The sequence below is a fragment of the Mirounga angustirostris genome, unplaced genomic scaffold (assembly GCF_029215605.1).
Source record: "Mirounga angustirostris isolate CCGP_5_RB_7025 unplaced genomic scaffold, mMirAng1.0.hap1 SCAF_17, whole genome shotgun sequence".
Lineage (NCBI taxonomy): Eukaryota > Metazoa > Chordata > Mammalia > Carnivora > Phocidae > Mirounga > Mirounga angustirostris.
The window spans coordinates 54,123,593-54,145,914 of NW_026991725.1; the positions used below are offsets into that span (position 1 = coordinate 54,123,593).

The window sequence follows — 22,322 nt, forward strand, 5'->3', positions numbered from 1 at the left end:
TCCCACAGCGGACACAGCAGGGCTCGGCCGCCCCCCCGCAGCGGACGGCCCACGCCCGGTCCTTGGCGCCCGAGTCGCTGCGCTGCGGTCCGAGCCACCAGGCCGGCACCCGCCCGGCTGCGCAGCCTCTCCGGGAGCGACCGCGGCGAGCAGGCGGCTGGACCCGAAGCGAAGCTGGGGGGTTCCGGACGTGGCGGCAGAGCCGGACGCGGCGCCACGCGGGAATCAGTTCCGCCCGGCGGTCGACGATGACAGATCGCTACGCCTTGGGATCAGCGGACCAGGAGCCCGCAAGGACCCAAACGCACACCACAGGCCAAACGGCGCCACACCCCTCGGCCGGGAAAGCAATGCGCCTGCGCAGACAGGAATCTTTCGGTCTCTGCGCAACGGCGCGGCTTCCTAGCCAATCAGCAGGCGTGACGTTTCCTCGCCCCGCCCCCACCCGCCGCGTCCTCGTCTGGTCTCCATGACAACTCCTGAGTGTTTCCCCCGCCCCCAACCGGTCGAGCCAACCTCAAAGAGCCGCTGCGCCAAGGGACCAAAGGCAGGAGGAAGGTGACTAATTTCTGGGTCGCTATCATTTAAGCAGGTAGGGCTGTCGTAAGGGGAAAAGGTTTTCACGTCCCCACCTGACTGATGAACAAGAGATTACCGCGAGAAAGGCTGGGTCCCAGAACCAGGCACAAGAGGCCGATGAAGAAAAGCCAGAGGCTGCCTTTTAAAAAGTGAAAAATAAGGGCGCCGGCCTGGCTCCGTCGCAAGAGCGTGGGGCTCTTGATGTCGTTGTGAGTTTGAGCCCCACCTTGGTGAGCGATTTAAAAAATAGTCTTTAAAAATAAAAGTTTAAAAAAAAATTTGAAGTTAAAATAAAAGTGGAAAATAACCGCCGGCAGCCCTTTTGGAGTCCACGAGGAAAACGAGCCAAGGATACAAAAAAGAAATATCCTCCCCAAATAGCAGAGAAGTTGGGCAACCTTGCAGCCAACATTGAAAGCAGAAAGCTTTTCGCGAGGGGCAAGGCAAGCGTGCTCACGAGGAGCGAGCGAACCAAAGCATTAAAGGACACGGCCTGCAACTGTCCTCTATTCGGATCAGTTTTGCAGGAAAGGACCCCCCCCCAACTCATCTGTGATTTTCAAGCCTTCTCCTCTATTGGAGACCTTTCCTCTCATGGTCAACAGAACAATGACATAAATCCACACGACACCGGATTAGGAATAATTTTGAAGCGTCATGGGAGTCACATGCCATACCCTTAAAATGACAAGAAATAAAAGGAAACGAATCTCACGAATTTTCTCTCTTTTCCTAATTTCTTCATACTCTGGCCTCTTGAATTTACTCCACGAGAAACCTCTGAATCTCTTCTCGTGTGGGCTTATTACAATGTCAATCATCAAGTACAAAGGAGGGGGAGAGGGCATGATTCAGAAAGCCTTCTTCAGGAAGGAGTATCAGCCCCGGTTCTCTGCTCTTAAGAAGCCCCTGGCCTTGTCACAGTCATGAATCTTAAGGACTACATAGAGCTGTTAAAAACACTGGCCTCTCTCAAAGGGACTGGTAGGTAAAATTGGGCTTTATATCCAAGGAAAACCACTCTGACTCTCCTGTATGCTATTTAATACCTTATTACACTTACAGCAGTTGCCTAAGTAGGCGCCATAACCTGGATTAGAGAAGGCACCTCTTAACCCAGGAACTCTTTCCTCTGGAGCCTACACAGGAACAAATCCCAGACGATACTGTCCCATCCAATGAGGCTCCCTTTGGATGGTGTCTTAATGTGAAGAGTGCCCTAACTCTGAGCTCTGCCTCTAAGTCAATACAGAAGCCATCTACTCTTGGCATATGGTCTTCCCCAAATCTCCCAGATTGTATAACATGGAGAAAAGCAAGTTCTGACATCTATAGTCCCATCACTCACTGATGCTTCCACCATCCCTAGCAAGTGGTTCCATTATGCCCTGGTGATTGGCATGCTCAGCAGCCTTCCTCAATACTTATCTCAGGGCCACACGTACAAACACACATGTGCAAAGAGGCGGTAGAGTAAAAAGGTTAAGAACAAGGACTCTTGAGCTGGACTACCTGAGTTTAAATCTCAGCTCCACAGTGTTTGCAGGTTGGCCAGTGACTGCCTTTCTGAGTCATGGTTGCCTCCTCTACAAAATAGGGATAAGGTGTGCCTAAATTTAAGGGTATTGTTGAAAGAAATGAATGAGTTGATACATACAAAAGGTTCCTGAACAGTGTCTAGCATGTAATAAATCTTTACCTCAAGTATTATCTTTTATTGTCATGAAAATCCTCTGAAAGGGGTCTGGGAAGAGCTAAAATACAAAGAAAAAACAAATGGCAGTTTATACACTGAATTCTGCCTTACTTTATGCTTATAAAAGGAAAGGAATGGAATATCAATGCCTGCTTCTTGAGTTGCATTTCTAGGATAAGGGCAAAAACCAGGTAGCTTTCCTTTCTTACATTTACTAAAGAAGAGATTTAAGCTAGGTCTGCTTATCCAGATACCTAAGGCCAGGTTTATTTGGGGAAATGGATTTTTTTTTTTTTAGATTTTATTTATTTATTTGACAGAGAGAGAGACAGTGAGAGAGGGAACACAAGCAGGGGGAGTGGGAGAGGGAGAAGCAGGCTTCCCGCGGAGTAGGGAGCCCGATGTAGGGCTCGATCCCAGGACCCTAGGATCATGACCTGAGCCAAAGGCAGACACTTAACTGACTGAGCCACCCAGGCACCCCGGAAATGGATTTTTTTTTTAAGACTATTTATTTATTTATTTGACAGACACAGCAAGAGAGGGAACACAAGCAGGGGGAGTGGGAGAGGGAGAAGCAGGCTTCCTGCGGAGCAGGGAGCCCGATGCGGGGCTCGATCCCAGGACCCTGGGATCATGACCTGAGCCGAAGGCAGACGCTTAATGACTGAGCCACCCAGGCACCCCCGGAAGTGGATTTTTTTACCTAAATTAAACAGAAGTATTTCTCAATTCTCCATGATGCTGTATCATAGCAACCTTCCTACTAGGATGAATTGGCATATCTTCTGATATAATCAACTCTGGCCAACTGAGCAAAAACATTCATGGAGAGGAATAAAGGAGTATACAAATGTATTGTCTGTGCCTGTCAATTCTTTGGAGAAACAAAATTACCTTCAGTAGTGAGCCCATAAGGTGGAAATAGAGTATTATCAATATTGTCCTTATAAATCTCTGCGTTTGCTCACAAAATGCAGTTACATAGCTTTGTGTATAACTCTGATAACATGCTATTATGTGTTCATATGTATAAATGTATAAGTAAACAACAGAATGTTATATATGTAAAATATAATTTTACAATATGTCTAATTTCACTAATTTATCTTGGGCTTTTTTGGAGGGGGTGTCTTGGTGCATATGGTTGAATTCCTATTAAGTAAAATGTAAGTATGATAAGATTTTCTCCAAAATGTTTATCTCAAGCCACTATATTTTGTATGCATAACGTTGGCAAAACATATCCAGAAATCATCTAATGTATGATGTGTATCAAAGGTACTACAGGGGTAACTTTTCATTGAACAACTCATCTTATATGAATTTTTAAAACCGTGTGTAACTATTATTTTGTTTAAAATCAACAATAAAAGACCTAACAAGATAGTTACTTTCCTCATGGGGAGAACTGTGTTAAAGCTGGAGATAAAACCAGATATTAAGATCAAACTAAAAATGTTTTATAGGCATATATAAGGGATATAATGAATGGCAAAGGTTTTCAGAGAAGGAGGTTATTTTCAACTGTGGTGGTCAAGGAGAAGGTGACAATTTAAGTTGAGTCCTAAAGGAGACTAACTTGCAAATTGAAAAGAGTGATAATGTGAGAACTACCTCTTGATTAAAAAAACAAAAAGAAAAAAACGATTAATGCCCCCTCAGAAAAGGCAGAAAGCCCTGCTTTAATCAACAAAGATCTCTTCCTACAATCCTCAAATCAAGCCCGGGTCACCACACAACGAGCTCATCACAATAGTGAAAACTATCCAAGCTTCTTAGAGGAATTCGAGATATAACATGTATGTTAATTTTCCCTTCACTCAACACAAGCAGTTTTAACCACATAACTGGTTTTAACCATATAAATTCATTCTAAATCAGGCCTCTGAAGGAAGGGCAAATGTTTCTCCACAACCCACACTAACTGGATCCAGGAAAGAAAAGTTTTTGAAAGGGCCTTGCTATACCTAAGATGTTAACTAACATTATTTGAAGAGCTCTGATTCTAATAACAGACACTTTTATGGAGGACTCTTTTTTTTCTTGTCTCCAATTTCTAAAAGGTACTAAAAATTTCATGTATTTCAATAATTATTTCCAGATGTTACCATTTCTTCAGAGTATTTTGTCTTACAATTTTCAGAACAAAAATCCCTTTTTCCTCTATCTTCAGTTGTGCTTTTCAGCTCTGAAACTCAAGCCCTGTTGAACTTCAAGCTGTAACTAACACTAAAGTGTGTAAGCACTTTAAATAGAAGAGAAGGACGGGAAAGTCAGTAAGAAGGGAGAGTTCAAAGTAGCCCTTTTAATGAGGACAGTACTGCTAGGGGTAGGAATGATTGTATATTAAGGCAAAGATTTATAGAAAGGTGGTATTTGAATATACGATCAACCATGAGTCCATTTCACTTGGACATGGCAGTATTCCAATCAGTACAAGGAGGGGCAATGAGCTCAAGTTTGAACAACTGGAATTCCTTTGCGTGTTGGAAGAGCCTATTCCTGGGGCCAGGAAAAAAAAAATCACTTCATGGTGACATCAGTCATTTTCAGGTACAGATGAAAATACACACACACAGAAAGATTAATGGTTGGTTTCTTAGGCTATTCCAGCTTTCAGATCAGTATTTCTTCACATGGATTTGTGGTATTCTGGCAGCTAATTCTTTGCAGGAGAAAATGGGAGGAGAGCATTTTCAAAAAAAGGGAGGGGGGATCACAATTATAATAACCCATGAAAGTAGGATTCTTTGGTATTTAACAAAGTGAGGAGTCTGAATGACCACACATTCAGAGTGATTCTCCACTGTGAAGTCTCTGATGCCTAATGAGGGCTGAACTACACCTGAAGGCTCTGCCACATTCATTACACTCACAGGGTTTCTCTCCAGTGTGAATCCTCTGATGTTGAGTAAGATGGGCACTTCTACTGAAGGCTTTCCCACACTCAGGACAATCAAATGGTTTCTCTCCAGTATGAATCTTCTGATGTTGCGTCAGCGATGAACTCTGGCTGAAGGCTTTCCCACAATCTTTACAGGTGTAAGGTTTCTCTCCAGTGTGGGTTTTTGTGTGTTTTGTGAGGGTTGAGCTCTGGCTGAAAGCTTTATCACATTCTCTACACTTGTAGGGTTTCTCTCCAGTATGAGTTCTCTGATGTCGAATAAGTGCTGATCGATCACTGAAGGCTTTCCCACAGTCATTACAGGTGTAAGGTTTCTCTCCAGTGTGAGTTCTCTGATGTTGATAGAGGTGTGAGCTTTGACTAAAGACCTTGCCGCACTCACTACATTCATAGGGTTTCTCTCCAGTGTGAATAAACTGATGGACAATGAGGGAAGAGTTGTGACTAAAGGCTTTCCCACATTCCCTGCATTCATAGGGCTTCTCTCCAGTATGAATAAACTGATGTTCAATACGGGATGAATTGTGACTGAAGGCTTTACCACATTCGTTACATTCATAAGGTTTCTCGCCAGTATGAATTCGTTGATGTTGAATAAAGTGCGTTATCTGAATGAAAGCCTTCCCGCATTCATTACATTCATGGGGCTTCTCTCCAGTATGGATTCTCTGGTGTTGGATAAGAGAGACGTTATGATTAAAGGCTTTTCCACATTCCTTGCATTCATATGGTTTCTCTCCAGTATGAATTCTCTGATGTACTGTAAGGGCTGAATAATTACCAAAAGTTTTTCTACATTCACTACATTCATACGGTTTCTCTCCATGTTGGGTTCTCTGATGTTGAATAAATGGTGCATTCTGAATCAAGGCTCTTTCATGCACATTATATTCCTTCCCACCATGAACACTCTGATGATGTTTGGTAAGGTGTGAGTTCCAGGTATAGCCTTTTCTATCTTCACAAGACTTCTCTCCAATATTAGTTTTCTGATGTTCAGTGCAGTGTATACCGTGACCAAAGGTCTTCCCATACTGATTACATTTCAAATTGTTTTCTCCACTATGAGCTATACGATGTTGAACATAAACTGAGTGATCACTGAATATTTTACTACGTACATTACACTGAAGAGTTTTCTCATTTGGGCTATCTTTCTGATGTCTTATTAATTTTGCATTCTGTTTAAAACTCCTTCCCTGAGCATGAGACGTATATGGTCTCTCTTCTTCAGGGTATCTTGATTGTATAACAAAGTCTGACTTCAGACTAACACGTCTGCCAGATTCAATATATTTGGGCTTACTATCAGTTCTAGAAGTTCTTTTCTTGCAGATAACTGTTGCTTCTTTCCAGAGTCTATCTTGACCATTCTCTTTGATCTCTGCATATCCCCAGGCTTCCTTCAAACTGGAAGCCCTTGTATCAGCCCCTGTGCTTCTCTCCATACTTATCCCCTGGCATGATTCTTTTTCAGAAAATACCTCCTTTGGGTTTGACTTTCTGGTCTCCAAATCTGGAGGGGAAAAGTAAAAAAAGTTCCCTGTACTAGAAGAAGGAAATGACTAAAGCAGGATTGAGATAATAAAAGTATGTAAATACCATTAGTCACAAATATAAGTCAAGTCGTCAACAGATAATTTATTGAACACCTATTACGAGCTAGGCGCTGTGTTACATGCTAGGATTCAATGATAAACAAAGCAGATATAGTACCAGCTCTTTTGAGATTTACAGTCTTTTGGGGAAGGTAAGTATTAATCAAGTAATTTCAAGAATGACGAACGCTGTAAAATAATGTGTTAGGGAGATTTTCAGTTGGGAAATGATTGGTATTGTACATAGGAATGATAGCTGCCCCTAGCTGCTGAACCACTAGAATCTTCCCTGGCTTTTGATACCACCACCAGCAGTCCCCTGTGTCCCCTGTCTGGAGTTCACTCCGGCTAGGCTCATCCTTTAATGCCTACATCTTCCATTCCCACTGGCAGAGTTCCCCATTAACTCTCCTTGATTATGCCTGAGGTTGCTGTTGGATTCAATAAGATCATTAACCAGATTTTCCTTTGCCACTCTGAATATTACCATTTGCCAGAATGGTAATATTTCCTTCAGCTTTCACTTTTTCTCCCTCTCTCTGGGCCTCCCAAAATACACACATACACACCCCCCAAAAAGACAAAGAGGGTCAAAGTTCAGGAGAATGCATAAATTTTAGGAGGATCAGGGGATTAGGCTTACTACTAGTACTAGTTCAGCTTTCTTTTCTTTTTTTTTTTAAGATTTTATTTATTTATTTGACAGAGAGAGACACAGCGAGAGAGGGAACACAAGCAGGGGGAGCTGGAGAGGGAGAAGAAGGATTCCCCGCTGAGCAGGGAGCCCGATGTGGGGCTCGATCCCAGGACCCTGGGATCAAGACCTGAGCTGAAGGCAGATGCTTAACGACTGAGCCACCCAGGTGCCTCTGGTTCAGCTTTCTTATAGGTAAACTACACATGACATACATCTTAATTGTTGTAAAGTTGGGACTTTATAATTGAGGATCTTGTAAGTAGTCTTTCAGCCTTATGAAGGGTAAGACAAACAGCACATGTGTTTTGCAAGCTGGACTATTTTCAAAGTAACCTCAGTATGTGGCTTGGACAACCTTATATAATGTAGAAAATCAAAGTTAAAAGAAGGCAACATAAGTTAAGCAGGGGAGAGAAATGGTAGCAGGGGAACTAATCCATTATCAGGTTAGCCAAAAAGAAGGAACAACCTGTTAAGTCCAATGCACACTCTTCAGGTCTTGACCTCTCTAGAATATATCACTATGAGCCCCTCCCCTCCTTGAAATGCTCTTTTCTGTTGGCTTCTACAACAATAACCTGACCTGGTTTCCTTCTGCTCTGGCCACCCTTTCTTAGTATCCTTTCTGGATTCCCTTTCCTTCATTTATATTGATAAAATTTGTAATAACATACCTCTACTGCCATCACCCATTATTAAAAATCATTACTATTTTATTGTTTTGACAACATTTTCCCCATGTGTTTTTTTTTAAAGTACACAAGTGATATAGATATATAGAGATATAGACAGATAGCAGATACTTAAATGTGTGTGTTCATTGGGCTTCTAAGTTCTCTTGCAACTTTTTTCATGCTCTGTTGCTCAATTTTCATATTTCATCCACTCCCATGACTTCAATTACCATCTATTCTCAGATGACTCTCAAGCTGTACCACCAGTTATGATCTCTTTCCTTCACCAAGATCCATTTGACATCTCCTCCTTATATTCATCTACCTTCCAGACACCCCTGCTTAGACCAGAGTTTCTCAACTGCAGCACTACTGAAATTTTGTCAAGACAAGTCTCTGTGCGAGGGGCTGTCCTGTGCATGGTAGGATGCTTAGCAGCATCTTTGGCCTCGACCCACTAGATGCCCATAGCATCCTCCCAGTCTTCAGACATGTCCCCTGGGGGCAAAATCACCCCTGTTTGAGAACCACTGGTTTAGATCTGCTATAGACTCTTCCAACAGAATAAACAGAACTCATCTTCCACCCCACCCCCCTAAACTTGCCATTTCTCCTGTGTTTTCCATCTCAGGGAAGAGAACTTCCACCTACCTACACAGCCAAGCCAGAAACCTGGAAATCATCTTTGTCTGTTTCTCCCTCACCTCCCACATATAGTCAGCAAATTCTATCAATTTTACAACCTTAAAATTGGATGTAAGATCACACTCCTTAAACTTACATTCAAATTCTTTCATTCTCTTCTTACTTTTTAGGTAGGAAAAAACTAGGTACAACGAAGACAAAGTAAATGAAGGAGAGACTCCAGCTACTAGAGAGGAAAAGGGAATGACCTCATAAAATGCCAGAATGAAGCACAACTTGATCTCTGGATCGAGTGTCACGGTTATAACTTTAAGGAGGGAGTACCTTCCTTAATTCTGGGAAGAAATAAGAGACTAATGAGACTGATATGTCAACATGAAGATGAGACTTAGAGGGGGCCTCAACATTTTCTACAGGCCTGGAGGATTTGGGGAAGAACCCCTAACTCATATTTCAAAAGATGTTGTCTGCCTTGTTCTTACTTACGTGAGCAGCTGCTTCTTAGCACTTCTCTCTCCTGCATCCATGGGTTTCCTGCTTGTTCCAACTGGGAGATGATATCAGGTTTAGAAAATGGACATCCTACTCAAGGGAAAGAAATAGAATCTGATTGTCAGTTTCCAGGACAAAGGGCCACCCCATTTTCAGTCCCACTCTTGTGTTTTCAAGAGCAGAAAACAAGTAACTAATTGTCAAAAGCAATTATACATTTTCTACCAAAGTAGGGTGAGAAACAGTTTAAGGATCTGCTCTGGATTCTGGAGGAAAATGTTAACCAAAGCCTTCTTTGTTTCTTTCTCTCTTTCTTTCTTTCAGAGGGCAGGAGGAGCAGAGGAAAAGGGACAAGCAGAGTCCCTGCTGAGCACAGGGCCCCACACGAGGTGGGTCCCATGACCCTGAGATCATGACCTAAACCAAAATCAAGAATTGGACACTTAACCGACTGAGCCACCCAAACACCCCACCCCCCAAAGCCTCCTTTCTGATCGTCCCCTAATAGGAGCATGGGAATCTTTAGAAAGCAATGGCATCCCAAAATGCCTACCTGAGGTGAGGACCCAACCTTACCCAAGGAGACCAGGTTCCTATAGTTCTCAAGCATTACATCCCTGTACAAGTCTCTCTGAGCAGGGTCCAGTTCTCTCCATTCTTCCTCAGTGAAGTTCACAGCCACATCCTTGAAGGATAAGCCCTGAAGCAACTGCATGGGGTTCGGAAATAACGGTTGAATGAGGCAGAATTAGGGGAGATTCATGGAATGGAGAGGAAATGGATCCAACTATGTTCATAGTGTCAAAGGCATACTGACTCGTAGGTTAAAGAGTCTTAAAATGTGTATACCCCTTGTTATGCTGAGCGAAATAAGTCAATCAGAGAAAGACATGTATCATATGACTTCACTGATATGAGGAATTCTTAATCTCAGGAAACAAACTGAGGGTTGCTGGAGTGGGGGGTGGGGTGGGAGGGATGGGGTGGCTGGGTGATAGACACTGGGGAGGGTATGTGCTATGGTGAGCGCTGTGAATTGTGCAAGACTGTTGAATCACAGATCTGTACCTCTGAAACAAATAATGCAATATATGTTAAGAAAAAAAAACAGTAGCAGGAGGGGAAGAATGAAGGGGGGAAAATTGGAGGGGGAGATGAACCATGAGAGACGATGGACTCTGAAAACAAACTGAGGGTTCTAGAGGGGAGGGGGGTGGGAGGATGGGTTAGCCTGGTGATGGGTATTAAAGAGGGCACGTTCTGCATGGAGCACTGGGTATTATGCACAAACAATGAATCATGGAACACTACATCAAAACTAATGATGTAATGTATGATGATTAACATAACAATAAAAAAATTTTTAATGTGTATACCCTTTTGACATACTGATTTTATATCTAGAAATCAATTGTAATAAAATGACTGGAGATATGAGTAAAGAGTTATCAACAGATTCTTATCTATTTATAATTTACAATAGCAAAAGAGTTCTAAATAACCTAAATATTTGAGGAGAGTGGCAGAAGCTGCTAACTGCTCACTAAAGTACACTTCACCTCCTCATCTTTCTAGGTAGACAAACATTTCCCAATCTCCTTTGCAGTTAGATGTGGCCATGTGACTGAGTTCAAGCCAAGAGAATGCAAGCAGAAGAGACGTGCACCATTTCCAGGCCTGCCTCCCATGCATTCCTCCAAACTGCTTTCCCCTTGTGGCTGGGACATGGAGATGACCCCAGAAGTGAGTTTGGGAGCCATGTGGTAGAGATATTAGAGCTTCAGATAGCTCAAGGCCCTGAATGGCCACCCTATCAACCTGCTGACCTAGTCATATGGTTACAAGAACAAGAAATAAACTTCTATTATACTGGGGCCATTATACATTTTGGGTCTATCAGTTACACCAGTTACAAGTTAGCCAAGCCTAATTAATTCAGAAACTAACACCTTGAAGTAGAAGATATCATAACAAACACCTAAAATATACCAGGGGCATTGGCTTGACATTCAGGCAGCAAACGTCAAAGAAATGGGTAATTAAGGCTGGAATGATGTAGACTCTTGATCTACACTGGCAAAGTAATTAGGAACTGGGAAGGCAGACCAAAAGTTCACTGGGCCTGTAGCTCTGGGGGAATAAGGTGGAAAGAGCCAAAATGCTAGCTTGTGCAGGATGCTTCTGGATATATTTGGCAAAGAAAGAGTTGAGCTCAGGAAGGAATTTACCAATTTTCAAGCTAAAATAAAATGGAATACAGAGTACAGAAATTTGGGGCTTCACATGGTTGGAAAAGCAAACTGTTTCTAGATCTCATACAACAGGAAGTCTAAAAAAGGCTTTGAACAACAAAGGCCCATTGAAACTTCTCAGCTAAACAAAGTGACTTAGTCCTATAAAAAAGATCAAGTTAAGGATATGGCGTTCCCATCCAAGCCTATTGTTCGGCAAACTTAAGCTTATCTTCATTAAGAAAGACATGGTTAAAAAAAAAAAAAGAAAAAAGAAAGAGACATGGTAAGTAAGAAACTGCAAAATATACCAAGCTTGAGACTTATATCCAGGAAAGAACTTTGGGTGTGATTATTAGTACATGGCAAACAGATCAGAAGCTTCCTAAATTTTTATAGGACAACATATCCAAGATTTCTTTTTTTTTTTTTTTTTTTTAAGATTTTATTTATTTATTTGACAGAGAGAGACACAGCGAGAGAGGGAACACAAGCAGGGTGGGTGGGAGAGGGAGAAGTAGGCCTCCTGCGGAACAGGGAGCCCGATGTGGGGCTTGATCCGAGGACCCTGGGATCACGACCTGAGCCAAAGGCAGACACTTAACTGACTGAGCCACCCAGGCGCCCCTATATCCAAGATTTCAATGTACTTTGTACTTCTTTTCTTCCTGTCTCAGAAGAAGCAGTACCTTTCCTCAATTCTAAGCCATTTATGTCACTGACTTCCCAAATACATCTTCTCAAAAATCTACTCATTCGGGGCACCTGGGTGGCTCAGTCGGTTAAGTGTTTACTCTTGATCTTAGGGTCATGAGATTGAGCCCCGTGCTGGGCTCTGCGCTCGAGCACAGAGTCTGCTCAAGATGGTCTCTCCCTCTGCCCATCACCTTGCTCTCTCTCTAAAATAAGAAAATAAATACAATCTTAAAAAAAAAATCTACTCATCCTTCAGGGCCTACTTCAAATCTCACTGCTACTATTAGCCCGGGGCTCCTTAAAAGGGCTTAAAGATGCTGGTGAATGAATAAAGCTTTCCCAAATCTCTCTCAGCCAGACATGCTCACTCTCCTCTGAAACCATACAACATTTTCCCTAAAACACTTTATTAAGTAGGCCGTCAGTAAATTTGCTGATTTGTGTCACACGGATTTGTGTGCGGGTCTTTTCTCCCCATGGAGAACATTCTAAGCAGACGGGTACAAAAGATATCTCATGTGCCTTTGCTGATCTATGCCAAATGCCTCAAGTGGACAAAGGGAGCCTGACTCTCTCCCAACAATGCTCTCGGTCCTCTGTCCTCTATTGCCCAACTGATGGGAGAGACTGCCAAGCCCCATCTTCACTGCTACTTCCACACAATAAGGAACCCCCAGTCACCATGTTGTTGGTGGTCCACCCCACCCTCTTTATCCTATCTTTGAAAACCGTTGATGCTAATAGGGCTGACGAGCTTCATGCGATGAGAGAGAAATTTATTCACTTCAGGAATTAAGATGAGATTTTAGGGATGAGAGGAAAATCCCCAACTCACCTGGGATTTTGCTGCCTGAAGAAGAGCAGCCATATTCTCCTCCTGAAGATACCCCTTTTGGAAAAGGGCAGACTCCCTATATGGCAGAACTGGAAGGGAAGAATAATAAAGGAATCCAGTTTATTAGTATGTGTCTCAAACCTATTATATTAGAAATAGCCACTTACGACAAAAAGTGCATCTGACCTTGGCTATCATATGGTTGGAAGGATCCCACAGACACCTATGTAATGAGGCTTCCAAGATAACCTCAGGGATGATTCTCTGTATGATCATTAACTGGGTTCAGGATAAGCCTGAGCCTGTGCTCTGAGAATGAGGATCCCTGTGACAACAGCAACAAAAACCCATATACTGTTAGGGTGGGCAGGAAGCTTCCAGACTCCTTTATTCACAAATGGAGAAACTTTCCAACTTCATAGAACGAGAAAAAGGAGCCACAGAGGCAAAGGGCAACAGTGCCCAACCTGGAAGCACCAGCCACCAGATCATGAGTATTCTAGGCCCCTGCTAAGTTTGCAGCCATCCTAGGTTCATTCCACCACACACGTGATCCACTAACTCATAGTCTGTCATCTCGTCCTCCCCTGCATCCCAAGCAACCAACATAGTATTCCTGGTGGCAGGAGGCCTAAAGTGTTGAGAATGAATTCATGATCCCCCAAATCCTTTGACTCCATGCCCATCGAGCAACGTTCTGCTCACAATTTCCCTTCCCACTTTGATTTTTTGCCTACTGGGAGAAAACCGATAATATTAACTTTGTGCCTTCTTTGAGCTTATCTTTGGGTGGCAGGGCTAGCTATATGTCATTTATTTTATTCTATTGCCTTCCTACTATTCTAGTTTATTCTTTCTTTCTCACTCTCCCCCATTACCAAAAAGCAGTACTTAAAGCCCCTTGTCGGGAGTGCCTGAGTGGCTCAGTCAGTTAAGCGTCAGACTCTTGATTTAGGCTCAGCTCATCATCTCGGAGTCGTGGGACTAAGCCCCACATCGGGCTCCCTGCTCAGCAGGGAGTCTGCTGGAGATTCTCTCCCTCCCTTTCCCTCTCTCGCTGACTCTCGCTGCGCACTCACACACTCTCTAATAAATAAATCTTTTTATTAAAAAAATTCTATAGGATTTTCTGTCTATCCCTTGTTTTATGAAAACAAAAGGCATCATCAGTGTATGTGGTCATACCCCAAGCCCCTAGTTCCCCACAGGATGCCTGTCCACTCCTTGTACTGAACTCTGACAATCAGTGAAGGATGGGGTAGAGACGGGAACTTGTAAGTTTCAGGACCCTGAGAAATCAGAGGGGCTGAGGGCAGGATGTCCCAGAAAACCAAACAGACTGAAGCTACACCGTGGAAGCCCCTTCTCATCTGGGCCATCCTTTTGTATCTCAAGAAAGAATACTTCCTAAAAGAGGTTGAAAGGTGGGGCGCCTGGGTGGCTCAGTCGTTAAGCGTCTGCCTTCGGCTCAGGTCATGCTCCCAGGATCCTGGGATCGAGCCCCGCATCGGGCTCCCTGCTCAGTGGGAAGCCTGCTTCTCCCTCTCCCACTCCCCCTGCTTGTGTTCCCTCTCTTGCTATGTCTCTCTGTGTCAAATAAATAAAATCTTTTTTAAAAAGAGAGAGAGATTGAAAGGAAGTCAGGAGCTGTTCTCAATCCTGCCAGAATTGGGCAGTGGACCCTGCAGATGCAGGCCCCAGCTCTGCACTTGACCTCTTCCATGTGCTAGAGTGCCAGATCAAATCCTCTGCTTCTCCATGTCCATTTCCTCTTATCTATCCAAGGAGTCTGACTTGCCCCCTCTCATTCTTTGGAAAGGCATCCAGTATAACAGAGTATGGAGAGTGAGATGTCTTACTTTTTAGAGCTTCAAGTAAAAAGGGAATTATATCAGTAAAGTTACTACTACTTATGGAGCACTCACCATGTACCAGATGCTTTCCATAAATCACTTGTTACAAATGAGGAAACTGATGACTTGCCCAAGGTCTCAGAGCTGCCCACACACATTTGACAAGGCTGCTGTAAAGAAAAACTAAAATGAGATTACTGTGTGCACACTGTAGGTGCCCAACTAACAGCAGAAGCTTCTCTTACTTGTGTTTCTTACCTCTGTTCTGGAGTTTGTGGCTCTGATCCTCCATAACCACAGTCTTTGCACCATTTGGGTAAAGCAACTTCACCCAAATCCTCCATGTCTCTTCCTGGGAATTACCAGCATTCTCCCAGAAACTCTAGGAAGAGATTCTGGATTGAATTATTCTTTTCCATTGTATTTCGTCTTTCATTCTCTGAGACCCTACCCATAACAGTGATGGGGCGGGGGGGTGTCTGAAGCAGTATATTTTGAGCTAAGACTAAAGTCAAGAAGTTCAGCAGTCACTCAGGCTTCAGGAAGCCCTATTCACAGGGAAGTCTCAATATAACCTTTCGCCCAGGGCCCTGCAGAGACAGACACCCAGGAACATAGATAATCACAGACGACAGGTAAAGATACTGTTACCAACATGCCTGAAGGATACACAAGTGCAGGCCATGGTGGCAAGTGCCCCGCTGGGAGTGAAGGCACCTGGGTTCTCATTTCTATGTACCAGATGGCTAAGTGACCCAAAACAAGTAATTTTTCCTCCCTGGGTTCCAGTTGCTTTTTATGTACAAATGGGGAGGTGGATACCTACTATTCATAATGGCTACCACTGATTGAGCCCTTACTTAGCGCCTGGCACTGTGTCAACTGTTTCATACCAAATTTCCACTGAATCCTCACAATCACCACGTAAGGTAGGGACAATAAATTTCACTCGACAGGGCGCCTGGGTGGCTCAGTTGGTTAAGCGACTGCCTTCAGCTCAGGTCATGATCCTGGAGTCCCGGGATCGAGTCCCGCATCGGGCTCCCTGCTCAGCAGGGAGTCTGCTTCTCCCTCTCCCGCTCCCCCCTCTTGTGCTCTTTCTCTCTCTCACTCTCTCTCAAATAAATAAATAAAATCTTTAAAAAATAAATAAATAAAAATAAAAATAAATTTCACTCGACAGGTAAGGAAGAGCAGAGGCAAAGTTCAGTAACTTGCCTACGGTCACATCACTGAGCAATAATCGCTTTCTCGAGACGTAGACAAATGGATCTCTTACATCCACGCCCTCCCGCGTCAACATCGTCTGAGTCTATACAGTGGATCCACCACGCTGTGGGTTGCAAGGGCACAAGGGCAGACGCGCGTTGGTCTCTGAGCTGGGAGCATGGACAGCCTTGGGCCCTACCTGCCTCACCTTCCAGCCAAGCGCTTCAGGCTGTGCGGGGCCTCAGCAAAGGACCTGGACGTGTCTCAGACTTAAACACACGTACACACCACCATCACGTACACACAAAACCCAGAAGAGAGGGGCAGGGTCAAGGTGGCCGAGCCCTGACAGACAGCTCCCCAGCTCCAGCAGGAGGGATTACGGTCAGGTCAGCGGGCCCAGGGAGATCCCCAGTGGGACGCGCGACCAGACCCCCAAGCCTGACAATCCCCTGCTGGACACACACCCCCGTCCAACGTCTGCTCCTGCCGGGTTCAGACACCGAGCTGGTCACTGTAGGTAGGACCACAAGAACAGACCAGCCGCGAGCCGAGCGCGTCCAGACAAAGGAGCCGGAAGCGGAAGTGCGCGCCGAGGCTCCTGGGAAATGTAGTCCAACCCTGCCCGCCGCCTGGGCTCGGAAAAGCCCCCCGCTCGGCTGAGTTGAAACGCGGCCCCGACCTTCCAGACTCCCCCTTGTTCTGCCCTCAGGGGCAAGCCCTCGCGTGGCCCAAAAAGGAGAGGTTAACGTTAGCAGCCCAGCGAAAGTGGACAGGAACCTTTGGAGGCGTTTACTAAACCATCAAGGACTGTCTAGAGTGTTCGGGGGAGGGTGGGGTTGGGGCCTGGAGAGCAGAGGTCTCCTTCCATGAGCTGGTCCCTCTGGTCCCTCTGGTCCCTCTTCATGGAATAAGCGGAGCTGCAGCACTTCTTCAGAAAGCCCGACACGACAGTCCCACGCTTGAGGTTCCGCACCTTTCCAGGAATCCTGTCGGATGCCCTGTGCTCGCACATTCTGGGGCAGACCTTCAGTGGTTCCCAGGCTCCAGCACCCTCAGCCCAGAGCCCGGGGACTTTGACGGCCTTTTGGGTTCCTGTCACCGAAGTGTAGTATTCTGAGACGCGGAGAGGTGGAGCCCTCTCCGGGCGAGGAACACATCTGCTGTGTCACTGTTCTTAGCACCTTGATGTTTACAGTCTCAGTCCAAAAGAGTGCCGCATTGTTCCTATTATTTCCTGTTGGCTAGCCATTCCCACACGCATGACAGTCCTCCAGATCTCTTAGAGACTGATTTTATACCTATCTAGGTTCAGTTAATTTAGCCTTTTGGGGGTACATTCTACAGCCAACTCTCCATGATGGGCTCATCCGAATGTACTTCTACTCGGTTCTACTGCGACAAGACGGAAGACAGTTGAGTTGTTGGTGTCTTCTTTATCACTTCCAGAAGCAGGAGGTGTTGAGAGGGTGCATACTCCCAACTCCTAGGACAAACCCCCAGGCTCACCACCACCTCTACCCCCCACCCCACCCCTGAGGAGGAGAACCTCTATATGAATCCAGCCTATCCAATCTTCATACCTGTGTCCTGGATCCTGCCTTTCCAAGCACTTTTCTTTTTTTTTTTTTTTAGATTTATTTATTTATTTATTCATGAGAGATAGAGAGAGAGAGGCAGAGGCAGAGGGAGAAGCAGGCTCCCCGCGGAGCAGGAAGCCCGATGGGGGACTCGATCCCAGGACCCTGGGATCATGACCTGAGCTGAAGGCAGACGCTTAACCGACTGAGCCACCCAGGCGTCCCTCTAAGCACTTTTCTGCCCGGAATGCATTGGGCATCACAAAAATGCTGCTGAAAAGAAAGCAAACCCCTCCAATGTGATCCTTATGCCGGGATTTCAGAAGGAATGCTGAGGTCTCTAGAGTTTCAGTAGGGAAAACCCAACGAACGGTCTACCAGCTGGACTCCCCCTTTTCCACACTACCCATCCCCCAAATCCCATAACCCCCAGTAGTCTGATGGTTTCTTTTGAATGTGTAAGGTGATAGATACAACAAGAATGGCAAATTGTTGATAGTTATTGACATTGGGTGATAGATAAATGAGCGTTCATTGTGGTATAACCTCAACTTTTGTTTCAAATTGCCATAAAGTAAATTTTAACAATGCAAATTAACTTAAAAAATAAAGCAGATTAGATCATCTGTCCGCTATGCTCAGCATTTTTGGTTGGCTTCCCACTGTAGAATAAAATCTGAAGTTTATACTATTAAGGATTTTTTTTTTTTTTTAAGATTTTATTTATTTATTGGACAGACACAGAGAGAGAGCACAAGTAGGCAGAGCGGCAGGCAGAGGGAGAAGCAGGCTCCCTTGTGGGCAGAAAGCCTGATGCAGGACTGAATCGCAGGGCGCTGGGATCATGACTTGAGCTGAAGGCAGCCGCTTAACGACTGAGCCACCCAGGCGCCCCCCACACAGCATTTTTAGAGAGTGAAATAGAACAGAAAAGAAGAAAAAAACACTGGAGTTTATAACATGTAATAATAATATGTCCTGTTTCGATGCACTTTTCTTTCTGTTCTGTGTTTGTGCATACTTGGTTATCATGCAGTGTGTGTGCTTGTGTGTGTGTTTTCTGTGAGTCAGATACTCTGACCCCACAGAAATCAGTGATCTGACCCAGTCTCCAACCTCCTATCTCTCTCCCTTAGCCCTTACCACTACTTTACCCTCCACCACCATCCTCAATCCACTCCAGCCTCCTGGATATTCATCATGCCAAACTCTATCCCCAGATACCCACATAGCTCTCACTCACTCACCTTTTTCAGATCCTGTTTGAATGTCATCTTTAACACCAGAGTCTTCCCTCAACACCATATACAAAATCGGGGAGCCCAATAATGCCATTCACTATCCCCCTTATTCACCTTATAATGTCTTTTTTTTTTTTTAAGATTTTATTTATTTATTTGACAGAGAGAGACACAGCGAGAGAGGGAACACAAGCAGGGGGAGTGGGAGAGGGAGAAGCAGGCTTCCTGCTGAGCAGGGAGCCCGATGTGGGACTAGATCCCAGGACCCTGGGATCATGACCTGAGCTGAAGGCAGTCACTTAACCAACTGAGCCACCCAGGCGCCCCCACCTTATAATGTCTTAATGATACTTATCTCTACTTGACATATATTTATGTTTATCTGTTTACTATTTTCCTTTCTCCACTCCAAATATAAGCTCCTCTGTTTTGACCAATGTTGTATCTGAAGTAAACACTTAATAAATGTTTGTACTGTCTTGTGCATTCTTTATTAGATTAACTCCTAGGTACTTTTGTTGATCTTTTTTTATTTTATTTTATTTTTTTATTTTTTTAAAGATTTTATTTATTTATTTGAGAGAGAGAGAATGAGAGACAGAGACCACGAGAGGGAAGAGGGCAGAGGGAGAAGCAGACCCCCTGCTGAGCAGGGAGCCCGATGGGGGACTCGATCCTGGGACTCCAGGATCATGACCTGAGCCGAAGGCAGTCGCTTAACCAACTGAGCCACCCAGGCGCCCACTTTTGTTGATCTTGTGACTGATCTCTTACAACATTTACCCTTCCACCACATGAGGACACAGCAAGAAGTCCGCATTCTGCAACCTGGAAGAGGGTTGTCGCCAGAACTTGACCATGCTGGCACCCTGACCACGGACGTCCAGACTCCAGAACTGTGAGAAATTAATTTCTATTGTCCATAAGCAACCCATCGTATCCTGTTATAGCAGTCCAAACAGGCTAAGACATGTTTGTATTTATTCTTAGGATTTGAGAATTAGACATTCTATCAACCATTTAAAAAAATGATATTTGTACTTCACTGAACTTGAAATATAGCCATGGTACTAATATTACTAAGTAAATACAATATATTTTAATATAGCAACACAAAAAATGATTACATAAATTATAGAGCCCTTGGTAGCAACTTTTAATATTTTGCCAAAGGGAAATATTGTATTTCATTGTAGATTATTTTTTTGTTCTACAGATCACATGTGCATACCCACCCCGGGAGAAAAAAACAATCAGTATTGCAACTAGTATAGCATGGAATTGTTTTAATTTTCCCTGGTAGTTTATAGCAGAAAAATTGTTTTATTGTGAACAGCATATAGAATGTTGAGTAAGACCATCTTCATTGGGTCCCTGGGTGGCTCAGTTGTTAGGCGTCTGCCTTCAGCTCAGGTCATGATCCCAGGGTTCTGGGATCAAGTCCCACATTGGGCTCCCTGCTTGGCCGGGAGTCTGCTTCTCCCTCTGCCCTCCCCACTTCTTGTGCTCTCTCTCACAAAAATGGAGAGGTAAAATTTTTTTAAAAAAAGAAAGACCATCTTTATCAACTTGAGCTCTATTTTACAAAAGGAATCTACCTAGAAGAAATACAGTGAAGCATAATAGCTTATGGTTTACTTATTTACTAGATAGGAAAAGAAGAAATTAATACTGAGTGGTTGCCTTCCATGTGCTCAACACACCTGTTCGTTGCTCTATATACATTATCTTATTTACTCTAAGAAGAATGTTCCTATTTTATTTTTATTTTTTTAAGTTTCATTTATTTACATAATCTCTACACCCAACATGGGGCTCGAACTCATGACCCCGAGATCGAGTCCCGTGCTCTTCCGACCAAGCCAGGCAGGTGACCCAGATGTTCGTTCCTATGTTAAAGATAGTAATCGTCATCTTCTTTAAAGACAAAGAAATGAAGGCTCAGGGAGTTACAGTAAATAGCCCAAAGTCACACCAGCAGAAAATGACATTCAAGTCAAGAGCCAGGTATCATTTAATTAACAAATTAACAGACTCATTGCTGAGCAGGAAGCCTGACACAGGGCTCAATCCCAGGACCCTGGGATCATGACCTGAGCTGAAAGCAGAGGCTTAACCAACTGAGCCACCCAGGCACCCCTATTTTCCTGTTTTTAGAACATCTTATATAAGATAGAGATTTATTCCTTAAAAGTTTGGTAGAATTTGGAGTGTGGTCTCTTATTTCAATTTTTTTTATGGTAATTGATCTGTTAAATTTTCCAATTTAATTTTGTACTGATTTTTTTCATTGTATATTTTCATAAATTTATCTACTTTGTTTCTATGTTTTCAAATGTATTATTTAATAATCTGTTGTGTCTCCATTTTTTCTGCTTATTTCATCTGTCTGCTTTCCTTTTTTTAAAAGTTTTTATTGTTACGTTAATCACCATACATTACATCATTAGTTTTTTTGATGTAGTGTTCCATGATTCATTGTTTGTGCATAACACCCAGTTCTCCATGCAGAACGTGCCCTCTTTAATACCCATCACCAGGAGGGATGCCTGGGTGGCTCAGGTGGTTAATACCATCACCAGGCTAACCCAACCCCCCACCCCCCCCAGAACCCTCAGTTTGTTTTTCAGAGTCCATCGTCTCTCATGGTTCATCTCCCACTCCAATGTCCCCCCCTTCATTCTTCCCCTCCTGCTATCTTCCTCTTTTTTTTTTTTTAAACATATATTGTATTATTTGTTTGAGGTACAGATCTGTGATTCAACAGTCTTGCACAATTCACAGCGCTTACCAGAGCACATACCCTCCCCAGTGTCTATCACCCAGTCACCCCATCCCTCCCACCACCACCACCCCACTCCAGCAACCCTCAGTTTGTTTCCTGAGATTAAGAATTCCTCATATCAGTGAGGTCATATGATACATGTCTTTCTCTGATTGACTTATTTCGCTCTGTCTGTTCTTTTTTAGATTCATTACTGTCATTGCAGGTTTGTGTAACTTCTTAATCTATTCATTGAACCAGATTTAGGTTTTATCTTCTCCATTGGGTTTGGGGTATGCTACTTCATTGACTTTAATCTTTTATTATTTCTATATTTCTTATTTCTTTTGCTTAAGCTGTCCTTCTTTTTAGCTCTTTGAATGGACTCCTTAGCCCACTTGTTTCCAATTTTTCTAAAATGTGTTTAAAATTGTGTGTATCCCCTTGAGTACCCTTCTGGTTGTGTCCCATAAATTTTGAATGAATTTTTTCATTGTGTTCCCTTATTTCTTTCACTATTTCCTCTTTAACCCCAAATGTATTTAGTACTATATTTCATTTTGGTTTCACTATTCAGAAAGAGAATTTTTAGCTCTCTTTTCATTTTTGATTTCTATTTTATCA

At 43.7% G+C, this 22,322-nt stretch overlaps 1 protein-coding gene across 5 annotated transcripts; it reads right to left on the minus strand.

The window, feature by feature from the left end:
* Positions 1-2,706: 2,706 nt before the first annotated feature.
* LOC123854498 (zinc finger protein 883-like) lies at positions 2,707-16,692 on the minus strand. 5 transcript variants are annotated; one of them, XM_064583764.1, is made up of 7 exons: positions 16,581-16,692; positions 15,163-15,286; positions 14,977-15,071; positions 13,052-13,140; positions 9,866-9,998; positions 9,284-9,379; positions 2,707-6,699 (listed from the first exon to the last, which is right to left on the minus strand). In XM_064583764.1, exons 4-7 carry the CDS (start codon positions 13,082-13,084, stop codon positions 5,069-5,071), a joined length of 1,893 nt encoding a protein of 630 aa, XP_064439834.1. In that variant the 5' UTR covers positions 13,085-13,140; positions 14,977-15,071; positions 15,163-15,286; positions 16,581-16,692; the 3' UTR covers positions 2,707-5,068. The 5 variants fall into 5 exon arrangements, with proteins under 5 accessions (XP_064439834.1, XP_045745767.1, XP_045745768.1 ...); XM_045889811.3 differs by having other exon boundaries at positions 14,977-15,074; XM_045889812.3 differs by lacking the exon at positions 16,581-16,692 and adding an exon at positions 16,322-16,571 and having other exon boundaries at positions 14,977-15,074.
* Positions 16,693-22,322: the final 5,630 nt, after the last annotated feature.

Bases quoted from the DNA above. Each gene is read 5' to 3' on its own strand.
- LOC123854498 (XM_064583764.1), bottom strand. From the start codon at position 13,084: ATGGCTGCTCTTCTTCAGGCAGCAAAATCCCAG. The intron at 9,380-9,865 runs GTAAGGTTGGGT...TCCCTTGAGTAG, and splicing joins TAGGAACCTGGTCTCCTTGG to GATGTCCATTTTCTAAACCT. The intron at 6,700-9,283 runs GTAAGTAAGAAC...TTTCCCCTCCAG, and splicing joins GCTAAGAAGCAGCTGCTCAC to ATTTGGAGACCAGAAAGTCA.